At 35.9% G+C, this 20,233-nt stretch overlaps 2 protein-coding genes across 3 annotated transcripts in view; one reads left to right on the forward strand and one right to left on the reverse strand.

The window, feature by feature from the left end:
• Positions 1-20,233, reverse strand: part of LOC149491125 (uncharacterized) — a 69,505-nt gene that overhangs the window by 21,255 nt on the left and 28,017 nt on the right. For both annotated transcript variants that reach the window (XM_089704951.1, XM_089704875.1), the window contains exon 3: positions 9,543-9,651. In XM_089704951.1, the coding sequence (XP_089561077.1) occupies positions 9,543-9,651 (109 nt within the window). The remainder of the gene's footprint in view (positions 1-9,542; positions 9,652-20,233) is intronic.
• On the forward strand, positions 11,634-18,458 carry LOC149491126 (uncharacterized). Its single transcript, XM_089701487.1, has 2 exons — positions 11,634-12,595; positions 18,310-18,458. The coding sequence occupies exons 1-2, from the start codon at positions 11,809-11,811 to the stop codon at positions 18,321-18,323; spliced, it is 801 nt and encodes a 266-aa protein (XP_089557613.1). The 5' UTR covers positions 11,634-11,808; the 3' UTR covers positions 18,324-18,458.

The raw sequence follows: 20,233 nt of genomic DNA on the forward strand, positions 1-20,233 counted from the left end.
TGTCTCTGCCTTTAGCTGCTCAAAGCGTGGGTCGTGTTTAATGCAATTCGTTATTAATTACTTAATTTAACAAAAATTGCCTTTATTAAGTGGGGCTACATTGTTAGCCCCACATGACACATGATTTTTTTTCTACATTAATTCTCAATAAAATACAAGTTTCAGTTCTGACAAAATACAGTCATAATAATATATTAGATATGTGGTACTTGATATCACGGTAATAACGCAAACCTCCGAGATCTAATATATTATATAAGGAATTTAAATGTAATGAATAGTATAGGTATACTATGATAATAACCCGTGAAATTGTTAAGAATACAATTACATATACATTATTTCGATAAATATTTTTACTGGCTTAACATGGCGATTGGCGGTCAGATGCCTGTAGGTAGGTTTAATGAGGCAGATATAACATCTGATACACAAATAGAATATTTCAGCAAGAATTAAGTCAAAAATTAACGCACATCGCATCACTGGCAATATACCTACTTAATTAAAGTTGTCAAAGGGATTTTACGTTAAAATAATGCTGCAAATGATGTTTATTTTGAAACAGCCATTTAAATGTTTGTTTTTTTCAGTAACTAATAGAATTAATATATTTGTCAAAATAGCAATTGAACCAACTTAATTGAACCAATTATTTGTGTAATTCTATGTATTGATTATTTATTCGTGTGGCAATTTCTAGTATATCAAAATAACTATTTATTAAAGTAAATATATTTTGGGTAGTTCTATGTATTGATTATTTACCTATTTGTGTGACAATTTCTAGTAAAACCAGTAGATATTAAATACAAAATGCAAACTTTACAATGTTTGATTCCAAAAAAACCACAATAGAGATACATCTGTATTCTGTATAAAGTATCAATAAATTAAAGGTGTTAAAATGGAATATATCGTATAATTTGCATGTAAAGAATGCGTCAGGCGGCGGCAAGAATATCGTGTTCGACGCTGCGAACAGCACTGCATTGTGTCGCATATAGAACAATGCATCGTATTTATAAAACATTAAAAGCCGTATCGTTCGTGAAATTAATAACAAATAACAATTGTGAAACGTTAGTTCGAGTGTGGTGCGAATTACCAGAGTCGTTGAGCAACTAAACTTACAATGATCGACGTTTTCTCTTATTTCGTATGATTATGAAAGATTTGTATTGCGCACCACTTACCAGTGTCGTAGATAACATTGAATGTGAGCAATTGTTAGGACTTGTAGTTTTTTAGTGCCATATTGCAACTATTTTTAGAGCATTATGCAGATTCGCGTAACCTAGTTATTGAGATTTATACCACCGTAATAAAAATTTTATTTACAAATAAGAGCAACATAATATGTATACCTATGAGAAATGGTTTTAGTTTGATAGTAACTGTGAACATGATCTCAACCTGTTGCCTACGACGCCGACGCGGACGTCGTGTTGTTGACTTTATGGAACGTTGTTGTATTGAGGCTATCTATCTACGAAGGAAATACCCGCTACATCGCTTTTCCCGGCTGTCTGTCGGGCTTCAACAAATTTCCAAATAATCGGTTATCTAGTTTCAATAGAAGGTTGAGATACATTTTGTAAGAAGGTATTCTAGTCGATATTATTCAAGAATACTTTATACTCACCACAAAGGCTCATAATTTTAAAATTAGTAATTAAGGAAATATCACACATTATAAAGACATATTATAATATTAACCTACTTAGTTTAATTAGTCCATTCCAAATGATTGATATATTTTGTGAATGTATTTTTTTTTTATCTATTAAAAAGAAGAATAAATTAAAGAGTTACAATGAAGGCATTGTTGCTTAGGAAAAAAAAACACAAATTGGTCGTATTATGTTACGATAATTAAGGGGAAATGAGACGTGATTTTCAAGTTTCTTTCATGTAATCGTAAGAACGTAAAAGGGACAAGATCTAAATGCCTAGAGGAGGGAAACATAATCTTTCCGTTCAATTAACAACTCACAATAGGTAGGTACTTATATAGGTAAATTAAAGATTTCCTCGGGGCATTATTATCTGTCAAACAACTGGTTAAGAGGGAACGATGTTTTTGTAGTAAACAAATATATTTTATTCTAGTTACATTATTCATTTGACCATTTAGATTATCCAATCTTTTAAAACAGATTGTTATAGGTGTGATTGTAATTAACTACAAAAATAAAAGTGTTTTATTTATCACGGTGTGTACAGACGTTTCATTTTTATCGAATTGAAGGTTGGTTAAATTACAAACATTGAAGTAGCTCTCGTAGCGAGAATCTTCTAATAAATCACGGTTTCTTTTTATAAGTTCTTAAGAAGCTAGAGTTACACATCCGACGCCGATAAGCAAACAAAGAGTTATTAAGAGCTCAATAATCGGTTCGGTATCCAGAATTTGAAACCGGTGATAGAGCCGTGATAATGTGCTGAACTAATACAAAAGGTAATTGTTCTGTTCAACAATAAACTTCAATAAAGTAAGGTCTTAAGTATTGCATACGTAAGAACAAAATGTTAGATAATACATCTATGAAATGTGCAGGGTGAACGCGACCGTATTGAATGTGCAAGACGGGTTATTTTGGCTTGCCGAGTATAAGGTTTTTTCTTAAGTTAACCGCGGTCGCGTGACTCACAATTACCTAAGAAAAGGGTAAAATAGGCGGAACCTTCGCTGAGAACAGCCAATGGAATGACACTGTATCTATATTATGTACGGTTATATTGCGGAGATGACTTATAATATTGAGATACATTATATTCTTGGTTTGGATATTATAATCCTATACACTCTATAGTATATACCTATAGGATTATAATATCTCTATTCTCTCTATACTATAGAGGTAATAAATGAGTTGTAGTGCAAGCAGGATTTCGTATTTGTACATATTATACTAACAAAGATAATAACTTTATTATGAATAAGGAATAAAAGCTGCACGAAACGATAATTTTATATTAAAAACAATATTAAACACACTAAAATAACGAAGAAAAATACAAAGAGGTACCAACTCTATTAAATCTATGTATGTGTAGTTATAATAATCAGTAAACCCGTATAATCGCAATACCTTACATACATAAGCTATTAATATGATATTTTTATTGCTATCCAATGAACTACGGTTTGCATCGCAGAGGTTAATAGGACATAACCGAGTGACGTGTTAAATTCGAGAATCGAGAACCGAGTGCCCTCTAGTGCTGTGATAAGCTCTGATAGTGTGCTGAGATAAGCGCTAAATCTTGTGATTCAGCGTAAACACAGTCCTTGGCTATACATATTTTGTTAGAGTTATTATGTAACACGTGACAATGCTTTTTTGCTTTCAAGTTTTTACGACACGTGGTGTCATGTGACATTAAATTTTAATCTGATTTCTTTGTTATTTCTAAATTGAAGGCCGCTTCGACTGCTAACTGATAATGTCCCTGATCCCTGTCTTTGACACCTTTTTACTTGAATTTTCATTCACATAATTACAGAAAATTGTACAAAGAATACCTACCTACCTATAGTTTTATACTTAATACATATAAGTATAGGTTGGTAAATTATTAAAAAATTTCTCTCCGCCATAATATTATGAATGTAGAATAATCATTACCTCCTTAAAAAGTTAAAAGCGCTGCGCTATACATACCACGCCATTTTTTATAATATGACGGCGCGCGCGGCAAATATACGAAGTGACAGTGCAGTGGACATTCGAAAAGAGCACCTCAAAATCTATAACATCGCCCACGTTCGAAACTACCGAAAAGCTTTCCAGGAAAACTCATTTTTTGAACCAAATGACTGGACTATAGCTTCAGAATCGAATTCTTTTTCCGTCAATATTTCTTTTTGACCTCACAATCATTAACATGGTATGGAACCATCCCACACACGGAATGCAATTTTCAGAGTCTATAGCAGTTTCAGAACCAATCAAGCGTATCTGTGCCCGAGTTTTATTGGCTACACGTGTGTGAGATTTAAAGCAATAAGTACTTATTTACAGGGGCCATGAATCATGATATAGAAAGAAAGAAAGAAAGAAAGAAAGAAAACATTTATTCCAACACACACAACACACATATAAAATAGCATTGTAAATTTTAAATAATATGTAATAGAAGACATAAATATATGTGTGGTTGCATGCGCTAAAAAAGGAAGCCACTCAGGATACCTGAGGCATAATACCTCAGCACTGATTTTCAGTGACCCCTTATGACATCCAGAATGTCAGCTGCTTTAAGTACTGGATAATAATAATAAATAAGGACAAAGTGATAAAGAAATATAATTCGTGGAGTACACAAATAAGATACCATGATGCTAATACCATATTATGAATACGCTAATATTTTAATAAATAAACTTACATGTAATAAAAGATATGAATGGATATGTAATATGTAATAAAAGATATGAATTAATATATATGAATATATAATATGAATTAATCTAAGTAATCAAAATGGATACTTAGGTACTATTAGTTTATTCGTTACAGACGCAACGAAAGCTGTGGAACTTGCTGTTTCAAAACAAATTGCCTATATTTTAACCGGAAAGTAGTGACGGTTTTTGTTTCCCGCAGAGGAGGTGGTAAATTGTTCCAACATTTCGTTGCGCTGTAACGAAAACTGCCTCTAAAAGCTGCGGTATGATGTTTTGGTACAGATAATTTGACAAATGTGTTTCTGGTCCTATAAGTTGAATCTGAGTCACCTAACCAAGAAAGTTTATCATACAGATAGATGGGAACCCTGGAACGTATAACCGAGAACAGCAAAACCGCAAAGTGTAACTTCCGACGACTCTCCATGTTCAGCACCTTGGCATCATTTAGGTAAGGCGTAATGTGGCTCCTCGCAGGAATGTTCCAGCAATAGCGAGCGCACGCCACATATAGCCGATACAAAGGAAGTAGCGGCTTTTAAACCGAAAAATATTAACGTTTTAAGAAGATATGTACCTAGCAATGATGATAAACGTACGTGCAACTATCCAAAAATAGTGAGAACATACAGTCTTAAAGTATAAACCATTTGCAAGTTTACGGTAAGTTAATATGAAACTTGTACCCTCAATACTTCCATTGTAAACAACGTCAAATACACGTTAACATTTCCTAAACAGCGAATGCAACACGGTACCATAACAAATATAATATTTTTCCGCATATTTATACGTTGAAAAGCCATAGAGCGTGATAATGTCGTCGTAAATGAAATATCGCTGTTACAGCTAATCGATTTCTTTTTATATCTAATTGATTTAGGTGTAAACTACGCTCTATATCGATTCAAATGCTCCTATTTGTATTTGATTCGATACGGGAATGAAAAGCGATGGTTCCATCTCGATTATGTTGATTAAAAGTGCGGTTGGCGATGTGTTTATTAATGCTTGTAAAATCGTTGCTGTTATTTTTCCTTGTGTCCAATAAAATCCGATTCGTAGAATCATTAAATTTAACCAAATTTTCTGATATTGCTACGAATTTTTGTGTTAAGCCTTATACAAATAATTGCTGTTCCATGATATCCATTAATGGTATAATTTTATAGGTTTATTTATTCGGCTATAACGAATACAATAATAATATAAAAATTATTATAAGTTATTGGCAACTAATGGACAACACAATGGTGATATTAATTTATTTCTGAATGATAAATTCTGTAAAAAAATTCAAAATGTCAACGTCCTGATAGATTACGCTGGGCACCTATAAAGTTTTACTGTTAAAGTACCTATATAAAGGTATATACTTGATATTATATACTAATTAAATAATATACTATATCTAAACCATAACAAAAGAACTTCAACAATTTGTAAGCAGTTAATCTGCTTATGACTACCTACTATAAAGAGATAGACTCCAAAAATTAAACTACACCTTATAAAGACCTAGCGTTTCTAAGAAACGATTTTAGGCCAATTAAACTCATTGCAGATTTAATAAGTTAAGAGAAAGAAATGAGTCGTTTGCATATGAATATAGCAGATGATGTCACGGCGAATACCTTAGATGGCGGACGAAACGTAAACAAAGACATTGTGCTGGAATTTATTACACGACTATATCATGGTTGTGGATGACAGGAAATAAAAAAATACACTTCCATTGATTCCTTATCATATAACATCTTAAATGATGAGGTCACTAACTAGGCCTTCTTGTTCTAGTATAAGACGAAAATACATATCCATACTAATATTATAAATGCGAAAGTAACTCTGTCTGTCTGTCTGTTACTCAATCACGCCTTAACTACTGAACCAATTTGCATGAAATTTGGTATAGAGATATTTTGATATCCGAGAAAGGACATAGGCTACTTTTTATCCCGGGAAATAGGATAGGTTTTATGCCGGAAATCCCACGGGAACGGGAACTATGCAGGTTTTTCTTTGACTTCGCGGGCGAAGCTGCGGGTGGAAAGCTAGTTTCACATAAAAAGGAAATAAACTATCAAAAATATTCATGTTGCATCTATCTTTGAAAATCGTAAAATAATATCGAGTGATGTGAGTTATTCTGTATTAAAATATTATGACTACCGTAAATAAATTCTTAATTATTACAAGCCAAAAATATATACCATACAAATACTTTAATGCGCTACATAAAATTATAGCTTTTATTATTCTAGCAACAAAGTACTAATCTGCATACCTGATTCTCTTGATTTAACTTTTTTAGCAAGCTGCTAGCTTATCAAATATTTCATTAACAGATAAAACCGTAGAGAGCATTCTATTTGCAACGGAACAATGCATGTTTTTACTCTTATTCTAATCTCCAGAAAATCAGAATATTACATAATATTGAATGGCTTTCTTGTTAATGTATTTTTATTATTGAAACTAATGGCGTTGTTTTGAAAGTTAATTAAAGTAGTAGTAGGTATTATAATTTATAATATAACTACATAGATGTACACATGTATTCGGTGTACGATTTAAAATTGTTGTATGTATCTACAAAATTATAAAACGCAAAACGTGCATTAGGTTTTGGAGAAAGTATGTAAATTAAATACCTACCCAGTATTTTAGCAAATGGTGATGAGATGATGTTTCATAGAAACAATAGTACAAAATATTAAAGCTACTATTCTCTTCAGCTTGTGCTCTACCTACTTTAAATGTCCATTTTCGGTCGCAATATGTAAAAATAAAAGTGAAGGTACAGGAAAAATGATTAATAGCTACATCGTAGATTAAATTATGAAGAAGCTTTAAAGCTGTTCTCATCTTTATAGAGGTGTCACATCAAAAAACTATTTAACACGAATATAATGTGGGTAAGAACAATGCAAATATGCAAATACATATTTAAAGCAACCTATCACAGAACAATAACCACATGACGTAAATGCTGCTCAGGATCCGGGCTTCCTGAAAATAGCACGAAGTTTTTAGTGCCCAAGACCGGACGGCATTAACTCCGCAATTCAGTGCTCGAATCAAATCGCAAATTATTTCCAGTACGATTAAATCTATCAATGAGTTTCCGGCAGCTTGACACTTAATATCGAAGTCGAATCGAAACCGTTCCCATTGAACAATAGCGGCCGTAAACTAAACGCGACAGCTTTAAGCTAGCTAGTCAACTATTTGCTTGTAAAACTTGTAAGTAGTGAAAAAGTATGTGTGTTCTTAGTTTGGGGGGATTTTTTATGTTTGGTTATACGTGTCAGTAGATACATATTAGGGAGAAAATTTATAAGTATTTTAATTAAACATATTTGAAGTAGATTTTAATAATATTTTAATAAACTTAGTTTTAAACTAAGTGCTTGTTATTGCTAGCAACATTCTATTAGTATTAGATTAAAATATAAAGAAACAAGATATATTTTTATCTAATAGGATGCTCAAAGCTTAATTATAGATTAAGCTTTGAGCATCCATTTTATCAAAACAACATTAAGGGGGCGCATAAAGCAAAATAACCAATCTTCTATTAGATGATACGTGTAATATGCAAGACCAAATCTAAAAAATAAAATATATTTTAAAACTAGATGATATGTTCAACGATTCTGTTTAATCAAAAACATAAAATATTAAAATTTACTCGATAAAAAAAAATCACCAAGTTAGCTCTAATTTTCACACTTTTACGTTTTCTACTTGACATGGTAATACTTATTATGATTTTTTTTTCATAAACAATTATATTAAAACATTTGCAAGATATTTGTCAGAGCATTTTGTGTAATTACTTTTAGTTTTGGTTTTATCTGCGATAAACCACTTTTGGCGCTCTTTTTTTCTCGAGATAAACGTTTGATTTTGTCACGATAAAAGTGGTTTATCGCAGATAAAACCAAAACTAAAAGTAATTACACAAAATGCTCTGACAAATATCTTGCAAATGTTTTAATATAATTGTTTATGAAAAAAAAATCATAATAAGTATTACCATGTCAAGTAGAAATCGTAAAAGTGTGAAAATTAGAGCTAACTTGGTGATTTTTTTTTATCGAGTAAATTTTAATATTTTATGTTTTTGATTAAACAGAATCGTTGAACATATCATCTAGTTTGATATATATTTTATTTTTTAGATTTGGTCTTGCATATTACACGTATCATCTAATAGAAGATTGGTTATTTTGCTTTATGCGCCCCCTTAAAACACCCGCCACGGTATAATTAATCAATTACGCCCAAGTAATGATAAAGAAACTTAACTAAACTCAAACAATAAAAAGCGTAGTAAAGAAACAAACGTCAATTGGTTTGTTTATATACTACGCAAGTGGAAAAATAAGGAAATCAATATAAATTATGCTAAATATATTCAACCAAAAAGAAACGCCTCCGTAGAACGTAGTGATGAACTCATTTTCTTAAAATCAATTACGAAAATATCTTTCATAAGTAACTTATATATATTCAATAGGGAATTAAATCATATGTAGATACGTATAGAGGAAAAATTTGCGTTTTTGGTTTCTCCATTTATTTACCTAAGCAGTGTAATTAAATATCTATCGTCGAATGCTCTATTAACCCCAGGATTGGTAACTCAATCTTAGCAGAATCAGCCCCATCTTGACGGCACGTGCCGGTATCGATGCCTAGTGCCTACTCCGCTTTTTATCGCATTTAATAAGTGATTATGTTATTTCACTCTCACTTTGTTAAAAGGATTCTATTTCGGTGATGTTGATATCGTTATCTAATTAGCTAGGCTTTTTTTTCATGTTTTATTTTGACGATTTCCTACGTTTTTGTGAATTATGATATAACTATATTTAGTGTAATGAAATGGAGGTAGGCTATATGAATAAATGTTTTAATACCTCATTAATGAAAGAAAACTTAAATGAATACCTACCTATAGTAAAACGAACGATGGTAATATTTTAAAAATATATCTAACAATAAATCCACTAAAACTTTCCTCTACTACTATATTATATGTGTGTTCATAGATTATTTAAATAATCTATAATTAAAAATTACACTTATACTAATATATAAAATACTAACTACTACTAACCTGTATGGGAGAGGCTCACGGAGCAATGTTCCGGCGAAGCCAGGCTGTAAGAAGGCTCTTCTTTTGGCTTGAGCAGCTCATGTGTAGAAACAGCGTGAATCGAAAGCTCCTACAATAAAAAAACAACGGTTAAAACACAGTACAACGTTCTGACAAACATTTCGCGTTGATTGACCGCCAATTGCCTCTCGAGCATGATACTAAACTAACACAGGTGTAGGATTTTTGTATTTTTTTAACATTTATCAACCGAATTGCCTCACAAGTAAGCCGTATTTAATACACGGAAATTGTACATTCGCTTTTCCGCCAATATCGAATTGCATGGGAAATCTACGCTCGGCACGGCGTTGAAAAAGAATAGAGTTCGTAAGTGCAGGCCAAAAAAGATACCTACAGGAAGCAAATTATCGGAGTATCGAAATCAATAGCACTCGGCGCAGATATTAATCTGATCAAAGGTTTCTGTTGAACGTAGATTGCCAATTGTTGCGGTGGTCTCACTGCACAATTTTACAAAAACGAACTCTATTGTCGTTAAGTATTATTGAATGAAATGCTTTCCGTGAACCTGCAAACCACAGACTACATTTGTGTTCTCTGTAATATTAAAGTCATTCGAGATATGCTTTGAGGTAGGCCTTAGAGCTAGAAATGATTCCCATAAAAAGTTAACGACGCTCTTATTCATGCAATAATGTTTATCTCATTTAAATCTGAACACACGCGTTCGTATTAGCTGCATTAAGTCGACACGATCCTTAAGCCTTTGGAGAAATTAGCCATCGAATAAACACGTGCATACGATATTTTTCTAATGTTAATATTAAATCGAATCACGAAGAGATAGCCAATAAATACTCGACAATATCTATTTTTACGTAGGATGCTTTTTCCAATCTTGAATGAACAGTCTACCCTCCTTGAGCTACGTTTGTAAGTTTGGTCTAAACAATAAGAACGACGCGATTACGGAACAAAAATATCTTGGTGCGTATATAATTAGACGCGCTCAAACTATATTGTGCCTACTTGCGCATGTGTGAAAAATTATTGTGACGATAAAATTATACACAAGATTGAAGCAGATAAAATATGTATATAATTTTTATATTTTTGTTTGATAAATTACGTGTAAATGTATAATTTAATCTTAATTCACTGAACAGTCAATATTAAATTTTAATTTTGATTTATGAAAATACAAAAACAACAATAATGAGAAAGCGTCTCCGCTGCGTCTTGTAATGCACGCCGGCGTATTAGCTTTTTGACAGTGGCAGTTATATCCGATCTGATTTGTTCGCAACAGCTGCTGCAGCGCACCTATTAACCGCTGATACATGTTTGTCAGGCGGCTATTAGGGAGAGAGAGATAAAACTTCGGAATCATCTACATGTGAGCGAGATCGATTCATTTCTTCGATTCACGGCCGATATTTATTTGCTGCATCGTGACACTCGAAAAATTCTCGCCCGAAAAATTTTTGAATTGGTGTATTAACGCGATATGTCGCTGGCAGGTCATTTCTCTTTCTATATAAAGAAATATTGGTCAAGGAACGACTTTCTAATAATGTTTCATGTTATAAATATTGTTATGTAATAATTTTATACCTTACCGAATCACATAGACATTTCTCGCTGTCAGACCGGCAAGGTTCAAAAACTTTAGGTTTACTTTGTCAGCGTGTCGGGACAAAGTTTATAAACAAATGTTCTTTACTATATAAACAAACGGAATAAATTTCGGATATCCAGCGACAATGGTTTATTTATCATGACTTAGAATTTTCGCATGGGGACTTTTTAATTCAATTCAAATTTGAGAAACGAATTGACACAAACAACAATTATTAATTATTATTTTTCATCTGATATTTTATTAGATAGAGTATTTGAAATTAAGAGTTATAATTTTGGTTCGTATTTTGTACCTATTGGTAACTGTAGCAGGTAGGTAATTGTTTTTACATATTCTAAACTAGCGACCCGCACCGGCTTCGCACGGGTGCAATAGCGGCCGGCCGGTACCGCCGCAAACGCTACGTCCCGCAATTTTTAAATCTGTAATATCTTCGAAAATGTTGTATACTTAGTTTGTATATGTGTGCGTGGCTGCGTCCGCGCCGGTGTTCAAGTTATAAATTAAAGCAGTGCGAATCGAGCCGTTAAGTGTTTCACTTGTTCCCTACTACGTATCTAACAGTGGCGACGATATACCCACGCGAGGTTACGAATTACCTAATAAGAATAGCAGCGTAAAATGTCGAGTACGAACGTGCAATACGGAATTCTAAATAGTTTTGACCACAACACACAAACGTGGAAAACTTATAAAGGTCGTATTAAGCAATATTTCATTGCAAATGAGATCTCCGACCGTTCTGATACGGGGGGCAAGAAGAGGAAGGCGATATTGCTCAGCGCACTCACTGAAGAAACCTACAAATTAGCAACAGAAGTGGTCTTACCGAAGGATATCGACGATGTGCCATACGATGAGTTATTGGCTTTGTTGGACACGCATTTCACGCCCAAAAGTGTTGGGTTTGGTGACCGTCATAACTTTTATTCGGCCGTGCAAATGACGGGTGAATCTTATTCGCAATGGGCCGCTAGATTACGTGGCTTGACAGCAAGGTGTGGCTTTCTCAACGTGGAAGAGGCGTTGCGTGACAAGTTTATAATGGGCATGCAACCGGGACGCGAAAAGGAGGAGTTGTACACGAAGGATCCGTCTGACCTTACTCTGGCCAAGGTCGTGGAGCTGGCGGAGAACCTGAGCCGCGCGCGCTCCGCAGTGGCGGCGGCGCGCGAGGCACCCTCGGCGGCTACCGTAGTCGATGAGTTTTACAAAATTTCGAGTGAAAAAAAGAAAGTGAAGTGCAGTGTGTGTGGGTTTACAAATCATAAATCGTCGGACTGTAGGTTTGCTAATTATGTATGTAGGAAATGCCATGTGAAGGGTCATTTACGTAAAATGTGCACCAAAGTCAATTATGTAATGTCGGATGGTGGTGATAAGGGTGAGGATAACGTGGATGATGACGGTAAGCTTTTTTATATACGCTCGTTCAGGGGGCGACCTATGGTAGAAACTGTATTAATTAGGAATGTTCCATTTAAATTTCAAATAGACAGCGGGTCTACTGTATCTGTGATATCGGAACACTTTTATAAAATCAATTTTAAAGACGTGCCCTTATCTAGTACGAACAAGCAGCTAATAACCTATAATGGTATGAAAATTATTTGTTTAGGTACGTTTAGTTTACCATTATGCTATGCAAATCAAAAGCACGTTATAACTTTATATGTCGTGCGCGATGGGGGACCTCCGCTGTTGGGTAGGGATTTTATTTCAAATTTTAAATTGCAATTAGTCCCTGTAAATTATTGCGAAGATTCCGAATTACTAGTAAAAAAATTACAACAACAGTATGCTGAACTATTTTCAGATAAACTTGGTACATTTAATAAATATAAGGTTAAGTTAGTATTAAAAGATAATGTAAAACCAATTTTTTGTAAGGCGCGCCCGGTGGCGTTTGCATTGCGTGAAAAAGTAAACAGAGAAATTGATAGGTTGTTGGAATTAGGTATTTTAGAGTCTGTTGAATATTCCGATTACGCTTCACCTATCGTACCGGTGCTTAAACGTGATGGTTCTGTGCGTTTGTGTGCCGATTACTCTGGAACTATTAACAAACAATTAGTGGTCGAGAAATATCCGCTTCCAACCACTAGTGAATTATTTTCACGCATTCATGGGGGTCAACAGTTTAGTAAGCTAGATCTTTCGATGGCCTACAATCAATTTTTATTAGAAGATGATTCAAAAAACGTCACTACCATCAATACTAACCGCGGATTATTTCGTTTTACACGCCTAGTATTTGGATTAGCTAGCGCGCCGTCTATTTTTCAGCGCGCAATGGAAGTGGTGCTGTCGGGAATCGATGGAGTATTGTGTCTATTGGATGACATACTTATAACAGGAAAGGACAAGGAGGAACATATGGTGAGGTTGAACGCCGTCCTGAAACGTCTACAGGACGCCGGCCTATCCTTGCAGAAAGAAAAATGTAATTTTTTTCAAAACGAAGTGCGCTATTTAGGTTACATAATTTCTAAGGACGGATTAAGGAAAGAGCCAGAGAAAGTCAGGGCAATGTTAGAAGCTCCGATTCCAAAAAATGTAAATGAATTGCAGTCGTTTTTAGGGTTAATAAATTATTATAGGAATTTTGTTCCGAATGCATCAACCGTGTTAACTCCGCTGTACGATTTGTTAAAAAAAAATTGTAAATGGGAATGGGGAGAAGTCCAGGACGAAGCCTTTAACAAGATTAAAAGTTTAATGACATCTGAGCAAGTTTTAGCACATTTCGACCCGACCGCACAATTAATTTTGACTGTAGACGCGTCGCCCACTGGGCTCGGCGCGATTCTTTCTCAGCTAGAATCGTCGGGAATCGAAAGGCCTATTTCTTTCGTGTCACGTACTTTAAATTCCGCGGAGAAGCACTACGCTCAGATACAAAAGGAAGCAACCGCTATTGTTTACGGAGTTCGTCGTTTCCATCAATATCTATACGGTAGAACAGTACCATTTATTTTACGTACAGACCATAAACCCTTAATTACAATTTTTGGCCCGCATAAAGGTATACCTGAATTATCGGCGAATAGACTGCAACGGTACGCATTATTCCTAAGTAGTTATAATTCGACGCCCCCCGCGAATAATCCGGTAATCGTAAAAGTGAAAATGTTCAGGAAAAATAAAAAACCATTTTTCCTTAATAACTCCATTAAACAACAAGTATCAGAGACTTTTAATATCGCATATGGAAGCTAATTTTTTCAGCTATCTGGTTATTTCAACAAAATTTAAGTAGTCCCAAGGGCTTCGTTATAATTTAGCTGGATGCATTTTACTATACTAGTGTAGGTCAAGCTCTGGTCAGTAATGTCACTTACGATATTGTTCGTGTAAATTTATATTTTCGACGGCAACAGTAATATCTTGTTGCGCTAATATTCGTGTTATTTGTTTTGTATACTGAACATTTGTAAAAATCTATTATTTGGTTATTCGATTGTTTAACAGTAACGTACATTTTATTGTTATAACTATTACTGTTTATTCGAATAGTTTACTTAAGTATTATTTGATGATTATTATAGTATATTTTATGAAATACAGGACATTTTAGTAAATGAAACAACTTTGGATTGTTTCACAAAACACGATAGTTATTATTATTATAAAAAATAGACACTGCACTGAAGACACGACTATTACACATGATTACATAATCATGAAAATTATACTATGGTCCTATTACAGTTAAAAATTTAATCAGAATCCTCATCAGAACCTCACTGCAGAATGCGAATCCACCGTGACCAGTCAGTACTTGTATGGTGTGGTGTGTGATGTCTTTTTCCCGACTACCTTCTATGCAGCAGCAGCGCTTGGGAAAAAGAGCTTCGTGACTCCGGCCGTTCCTCCTACATCGTATCTCCTATCCCATTCGCTGATCGTAGCCTGTCTCAAAATACGCTTGACGAATGAAACAGGACACAGATCGTAATCCGGTTTCCTCCTCAACCCCAGAGCGGCCTCCTTGGCTAACTCGTCTGCCCGTTCGTTCCCCGCCCTGCGTGCGCCTTAATCCAAAACAGGGAGACCTCCCGCCTCTGCAATGCAGCTTTTCGGAGGGCCGCCCGTGTTTGTACAGTCAGGGGATGAGGGGAACTCAGGGTAACCGCCTGGAGCGCCAATCTGGAGTCAATAAGGACACCGACCTTTGCCGCTCCACTCTTGCAGGCTATGTCTACTGCTCTTTTGAGTGCTAGGAGCTCAGCCTGATAGATAGAGGTACAATACGGTGGCAACGCAAGCTTAATGGCCTTTGTCTCGGCATATCCTTTCCATACGGAAAAGGCGGCTCCGACTCGACCCTCAATCTTGCTGCCGTCCGTATAGACCCTGTGGACGTGGCTGTTAACCACGTCAGCATAGGTGTCCTCATTTATCAAGCCGAGCCCCAGCTCTACCTGCTCTGCCGAATGTGGGTCCTCAATCGCAAGAGCCATTCGTTCCACCTCCCTGTCCCTCAACACCGCCGTGTGCGACACACCCCTCTTGATCTCATAAAGCCTCGAAGCTTCGAGTATCCTGAGGTCAAGAGGGAGAATCCCAGCCAACAGCATCGCAGAGTTCAGGGAGACAGTCCGATATGCTCTGCAGATCTTCTGGGCAAAACCCCGTTGAACGGTGTTAAGCCTCTTTTGGACCCCCATCTTTTCCGTAGTGGGTGCCCACGCTAACTACTTGGGGGTTAAGCCCCCAATTTACTCTAGCTGCTCTTGCTAATAGCTTATAACGGGCGATTGCCTTTTTGCAAACGCTCCCGACGTTTCGGTCAATGTCAGGCCGCCATCAATAGTAAGGCCCAGTATCTTAATACTTTCGAAATATTGGATGTCCACACTCCCCATTACAAGTCGTGGCATGTCAAATTTTAATTTTCGTGTCGAGAGCAGGGCACATGTATTGTGCGGTGCGAATTTTTGTTTATTTCTGACACCCCATTCGTCAATTTTCCTCAATGTGCAATTTGTCTTCGTCTCTACTTCTAAAGCAGTATCTCCATCAAACACTAGCACAATGTCGTCGGCAAATGCCTGACAAAACACATCCATCTCCTCTAACATCCACAGCACAGGATCCAGCAAGAGGTCCCACAGGAGCGGCCCACCTATGGAACCCTGCACGCACCCCTTGTTGGTCTCTCTACTCACTTCACACCCGCAGGTATGCGGGGGACAAGAGGTGTGAAAGTTAGGTAACTTTCACACCTCTTCCACTCAGGTATCTGCTGATCACCCGCCTTACGTTCCCCGGACACCCAACTTCGGCCAACCGTACCTTTATGACTGGCCACCAAGCGCTGTCGAAGGCTCCCTTTATGTCCAGAAATACCACGACAGAAATCTTCTTCTCCTCCCTCTTATTTCTGATGTGGCCCACCAGTCTATAGAGGGCGTTCTCGGTGCTCCTCTGTGGCATGAAGCCATACTGATGGGGGCTTATTGTGGGTAGGTAGAACCTGAGTCGGACGACCAGCATCTAATGAAGATGAAGATGAAGGTTTCGATGTGGTCTATTCTGATGCCTGTCTCGTTTATCTATCAAACTTTCATCTCTTTTAATTTTTCTAAGGCCGTATAAATCATTTGCTCAGTAATAGAAAGTGTTTAAAAGAATACCTTGCATACTTGCACTCCATAATGAATGTATCTGGAAATCGATTTCTTAATAAAACCCCGAATAAGCCTGTACTAGCACTTACTTAAATAATGTAGAAAACTATTTACCTGAATAATATCGTAACAATGTTTACTGTCGAAGCATATTGATATTATTTTTCGTAAAGATCTAAAACCATATTATTCGTTTAAAATACATTTTAATATTATTTTATGGAATATACGCGTAATTTTTCATATCTTCGTAAATAAAGATAGAAAAATTCTGAAAAAAATTTACATGGTGTATTTTAACTTCTAGATGCCGAAAAACGCATAACATGAAAAACCCCGTAATAGGTCATTACCGGATTATTCGCGGGGGGCGTCGAATTATAAAATAGAATACATTCGGAGCGCTGATAACAGCGCGGATTATCTCTCACGGGCGAGCGTGCAACGCGAAGCGCACGAGTGCGCGTGTACCGAACAGTGTAGGTGTTGTGATTGCGAGGTGGCGTACGATCGGGCAACATATGTTTGTTTTGTCGTCGAGGGAAGTATGCCGGTTACCTTAAACAAGTTGCGATCGGAAACTAAACGTGATGAGGTTTTAGCTCGAGTGATTTTTTATATTTTAAATGGATGGCCTCCGAAAGTAGCCGATGTACAGTTAAAACCATTTTATTTATGTAGGAATCAGCTGTCATACGAAAACGGTTGCGTTAAGAGGGGTCATAAAGTTGTTTTACCAGTAAGTTTGCATTCGTCAATTTTAAATGAATTACATATTTCTCATTTGGGAATAGTTAAAACCAAAGCTGAGGCCCGTTCTAGATTTTGGTTTCCCGGTATTGACCGAGCTATTGAGTCAATGATAGGTTCATGCGAAGTGTGTATACAATTACGTCCCTCACCCCCCCGCGCTCCGGTCGTCGCTTGGGAGTACCCGTCGCATCCGTTTGAAAGAATACACATAGATTTTTTAGGTCCTATTAAAGGATGTGTTTATTTGGTAGTCGTTGACGCACACACAAAGTGGCTTGAAGTTTATAACATGAAAACTGCTACATCTTCAGCCGCCGTTATAAAAAATATTTGTGAGTTTTCATCTAGGTTCGGAGTTCCATGTTCGATAGTTAGCGATAACGGCACAGCTTTTTGTTCTAAAGAATTCCAATCGTTTTGCAAGTTAAACGGAATTTCTCATGTGACGTCACCTGTGTATCATCCGCCGAGTAATGGCCAGGCGGAAAGTTTTGTTAAAATAGTTAAAAAGGGATTAAAATCTTGCTTATTGTCGGGAAATAACATTAGAGATACGTCGTTAAATTTGCTTAAGTATCTCATGGATTACCGCAACTCTGTTCATACTTCTACAGGGTTATCCCCAGCTCAGAAAGTATTTGGACGTAAGTTAAGATCTCGTTTAGATTTAATTCATCCAAAGTCATCGTTACCCTTGTCACCATCTCTGTCTAACCTTAATAATGATAATCGTCAGTGTATGCAGTCTAAGGAACGAAACGATAAACATATAATTGATTTTAAAAAGAACGATATTGTGTTATACAAAAAATTTGAAAATAAATCCAAATATTCATGGAAGAAAGGTATTGTTCAAAGACGGTTAGGAAAGGTTACGTATATTATAAGAGATATCGACAGTTTAGAAACAATAAAGAGGCATGTTAATCAGTTGTTACGGTATAAGGGTCTAAGTAACAATCAATGGGATATCAGGGACAGTCCAAGCGCTGACCTGCTTGAACCTCCACCCACACTTCCGTCACCGTCGTCATCGTCGCGATCGTGTGTGTCGCCTACCAGCCAGGCGCCGCATCACGTGAGAGGACGCAGAGCAGAATTCTACGTGCCATGCGATCTTCCACCAGATACGTTGGACGGTGGTGATGAGAGGGCTCAGGAGGGGCAAATGGAAGTGAGGGATGTTGGTGATATGGAAGATGAGTTCCATGAAGCAGAAACATAAGGGTGGAGGGTTTTTCTGTTAATTTTGTATCTTTTTACTAATTTATTATTATAATAGGGGGAGGAATGTTGTATACTTAGTTTGTATATGTGTGCGTGGCTGCGTCCGCGCCGGTGTTCAAGTTATAAATTAAAGCAGTGCGAATCGAGCCGTTAAGTGTTTCACTTGTTCCCTACTACGTATCTAACAGAAAATATTCACTTAAATCATACGGTGTAAAGGGCCATATAGATCCTACTACTATTATAAAGGCGAAAGTTTGTAAGTATGGATGTATGGATGTTTGTTACTCTTTCACGCAAATACTACTGAACCGATTACAATGAAATTTAGCACACATATAGAGGGTAACTTGGATTAACACATAGGATAGGTTTTATCCCGGAAATCCCACGGGAACGGGAACTATGCGGGTTTTTCTTTGAAAACGCGGGCGAAGCCGCGGGCGGAAAGCTATTCTATATTAAATGAACAATGTATTCAAGGTATTTAATTGGATAAGGATTAATGCTGTATTGGTTAAAATCGCTTCGAAAATTAGCCATTATTTGTCGTAAAAAGTAAATGACAAAAAAAGGTATTGTGGGTTATCCATAAGAGATAGACATATACCATCGCGGACTTTTCTGTAGACCTTTTCAATGTGTACAATACTTAGTACATTATTTTGATAAAACTCGTAGGGTTCAGCCTGCGTTTGCAATGTAAGCGGAAAAAAATGTAATTATTTACGACATCACATTAGAAACCTCAAAAATAACAGTACTTCTCCACTATTTAATGGATGTTATTATACATATAAACCTTCCTCTTGAATCACTCTATCTATTAAAAAAAACCGCATCAAAATCCGTTGCGTAGTTTCAAAGATATTTTAAGCGTACAAAGGGACATAGGGACATAAGGACATAGGGACAGAGAAAGCGACTTTGTTTTATACTATGTAGTGATGATACACATTCTAGACAAAGATTTTATACGAATTATTATTATCTACAAGTGATTCGTTTATATATAACATTTCAAATTTTAATAGAAAAGTTAATTTCACTTCGAATAACCTATTGTCGAATGTAAAATTTGACAATAATTATTACAATAAATTTTAATTAGTATGCATAAATTAGAGTCATGGGAATGAACGTCAGTGAAAAGTTAGAACAAAGCCTTTAATACAATGATCGGATTCCAATAGTGTTTCGAATAAAGTAAATAAAAACACTTTGTATGAAAAATGTTCGCACCGTGGAGACGCTCGCGAGGTAGGATTAAACCAAAATAGCAATGTAATTAATGGGATGTTTCGAAGCCCACAATCTCAAATCGAGTATTTGAGAATTCCGTCCCGTTCAAGACTTGTATTCACACTCTTTTAAATATCATTTTAAACATATTTTTAATTTCAGTGTTATTACCTACGTACCTATCCTGAATA

This window comes from Colias philodice, chromosome 1 (assembly GCF_061535455.1).
Source record: "Colias philodice isolate Cphi_HAF_F1 chromosome 1, ilColPhil1 Martin Lab GWU primary, whole genome shotgun sequence".
Classification (NCBI taxonomy): Eukaryota; Metazoa; Arthropoda; class Insecta; order Lepidoptera; family Pieridae; genus Colias; species Colias philodice.

Coding starts and splice junctions, on each gene's coding strand:
- LOC149491126 (XM_089701487.1), top strand. CDS start 11,809: ATGTCGAGTACGAACGTGCAATACGGAATTCTAAATAGTTTTGACCAC.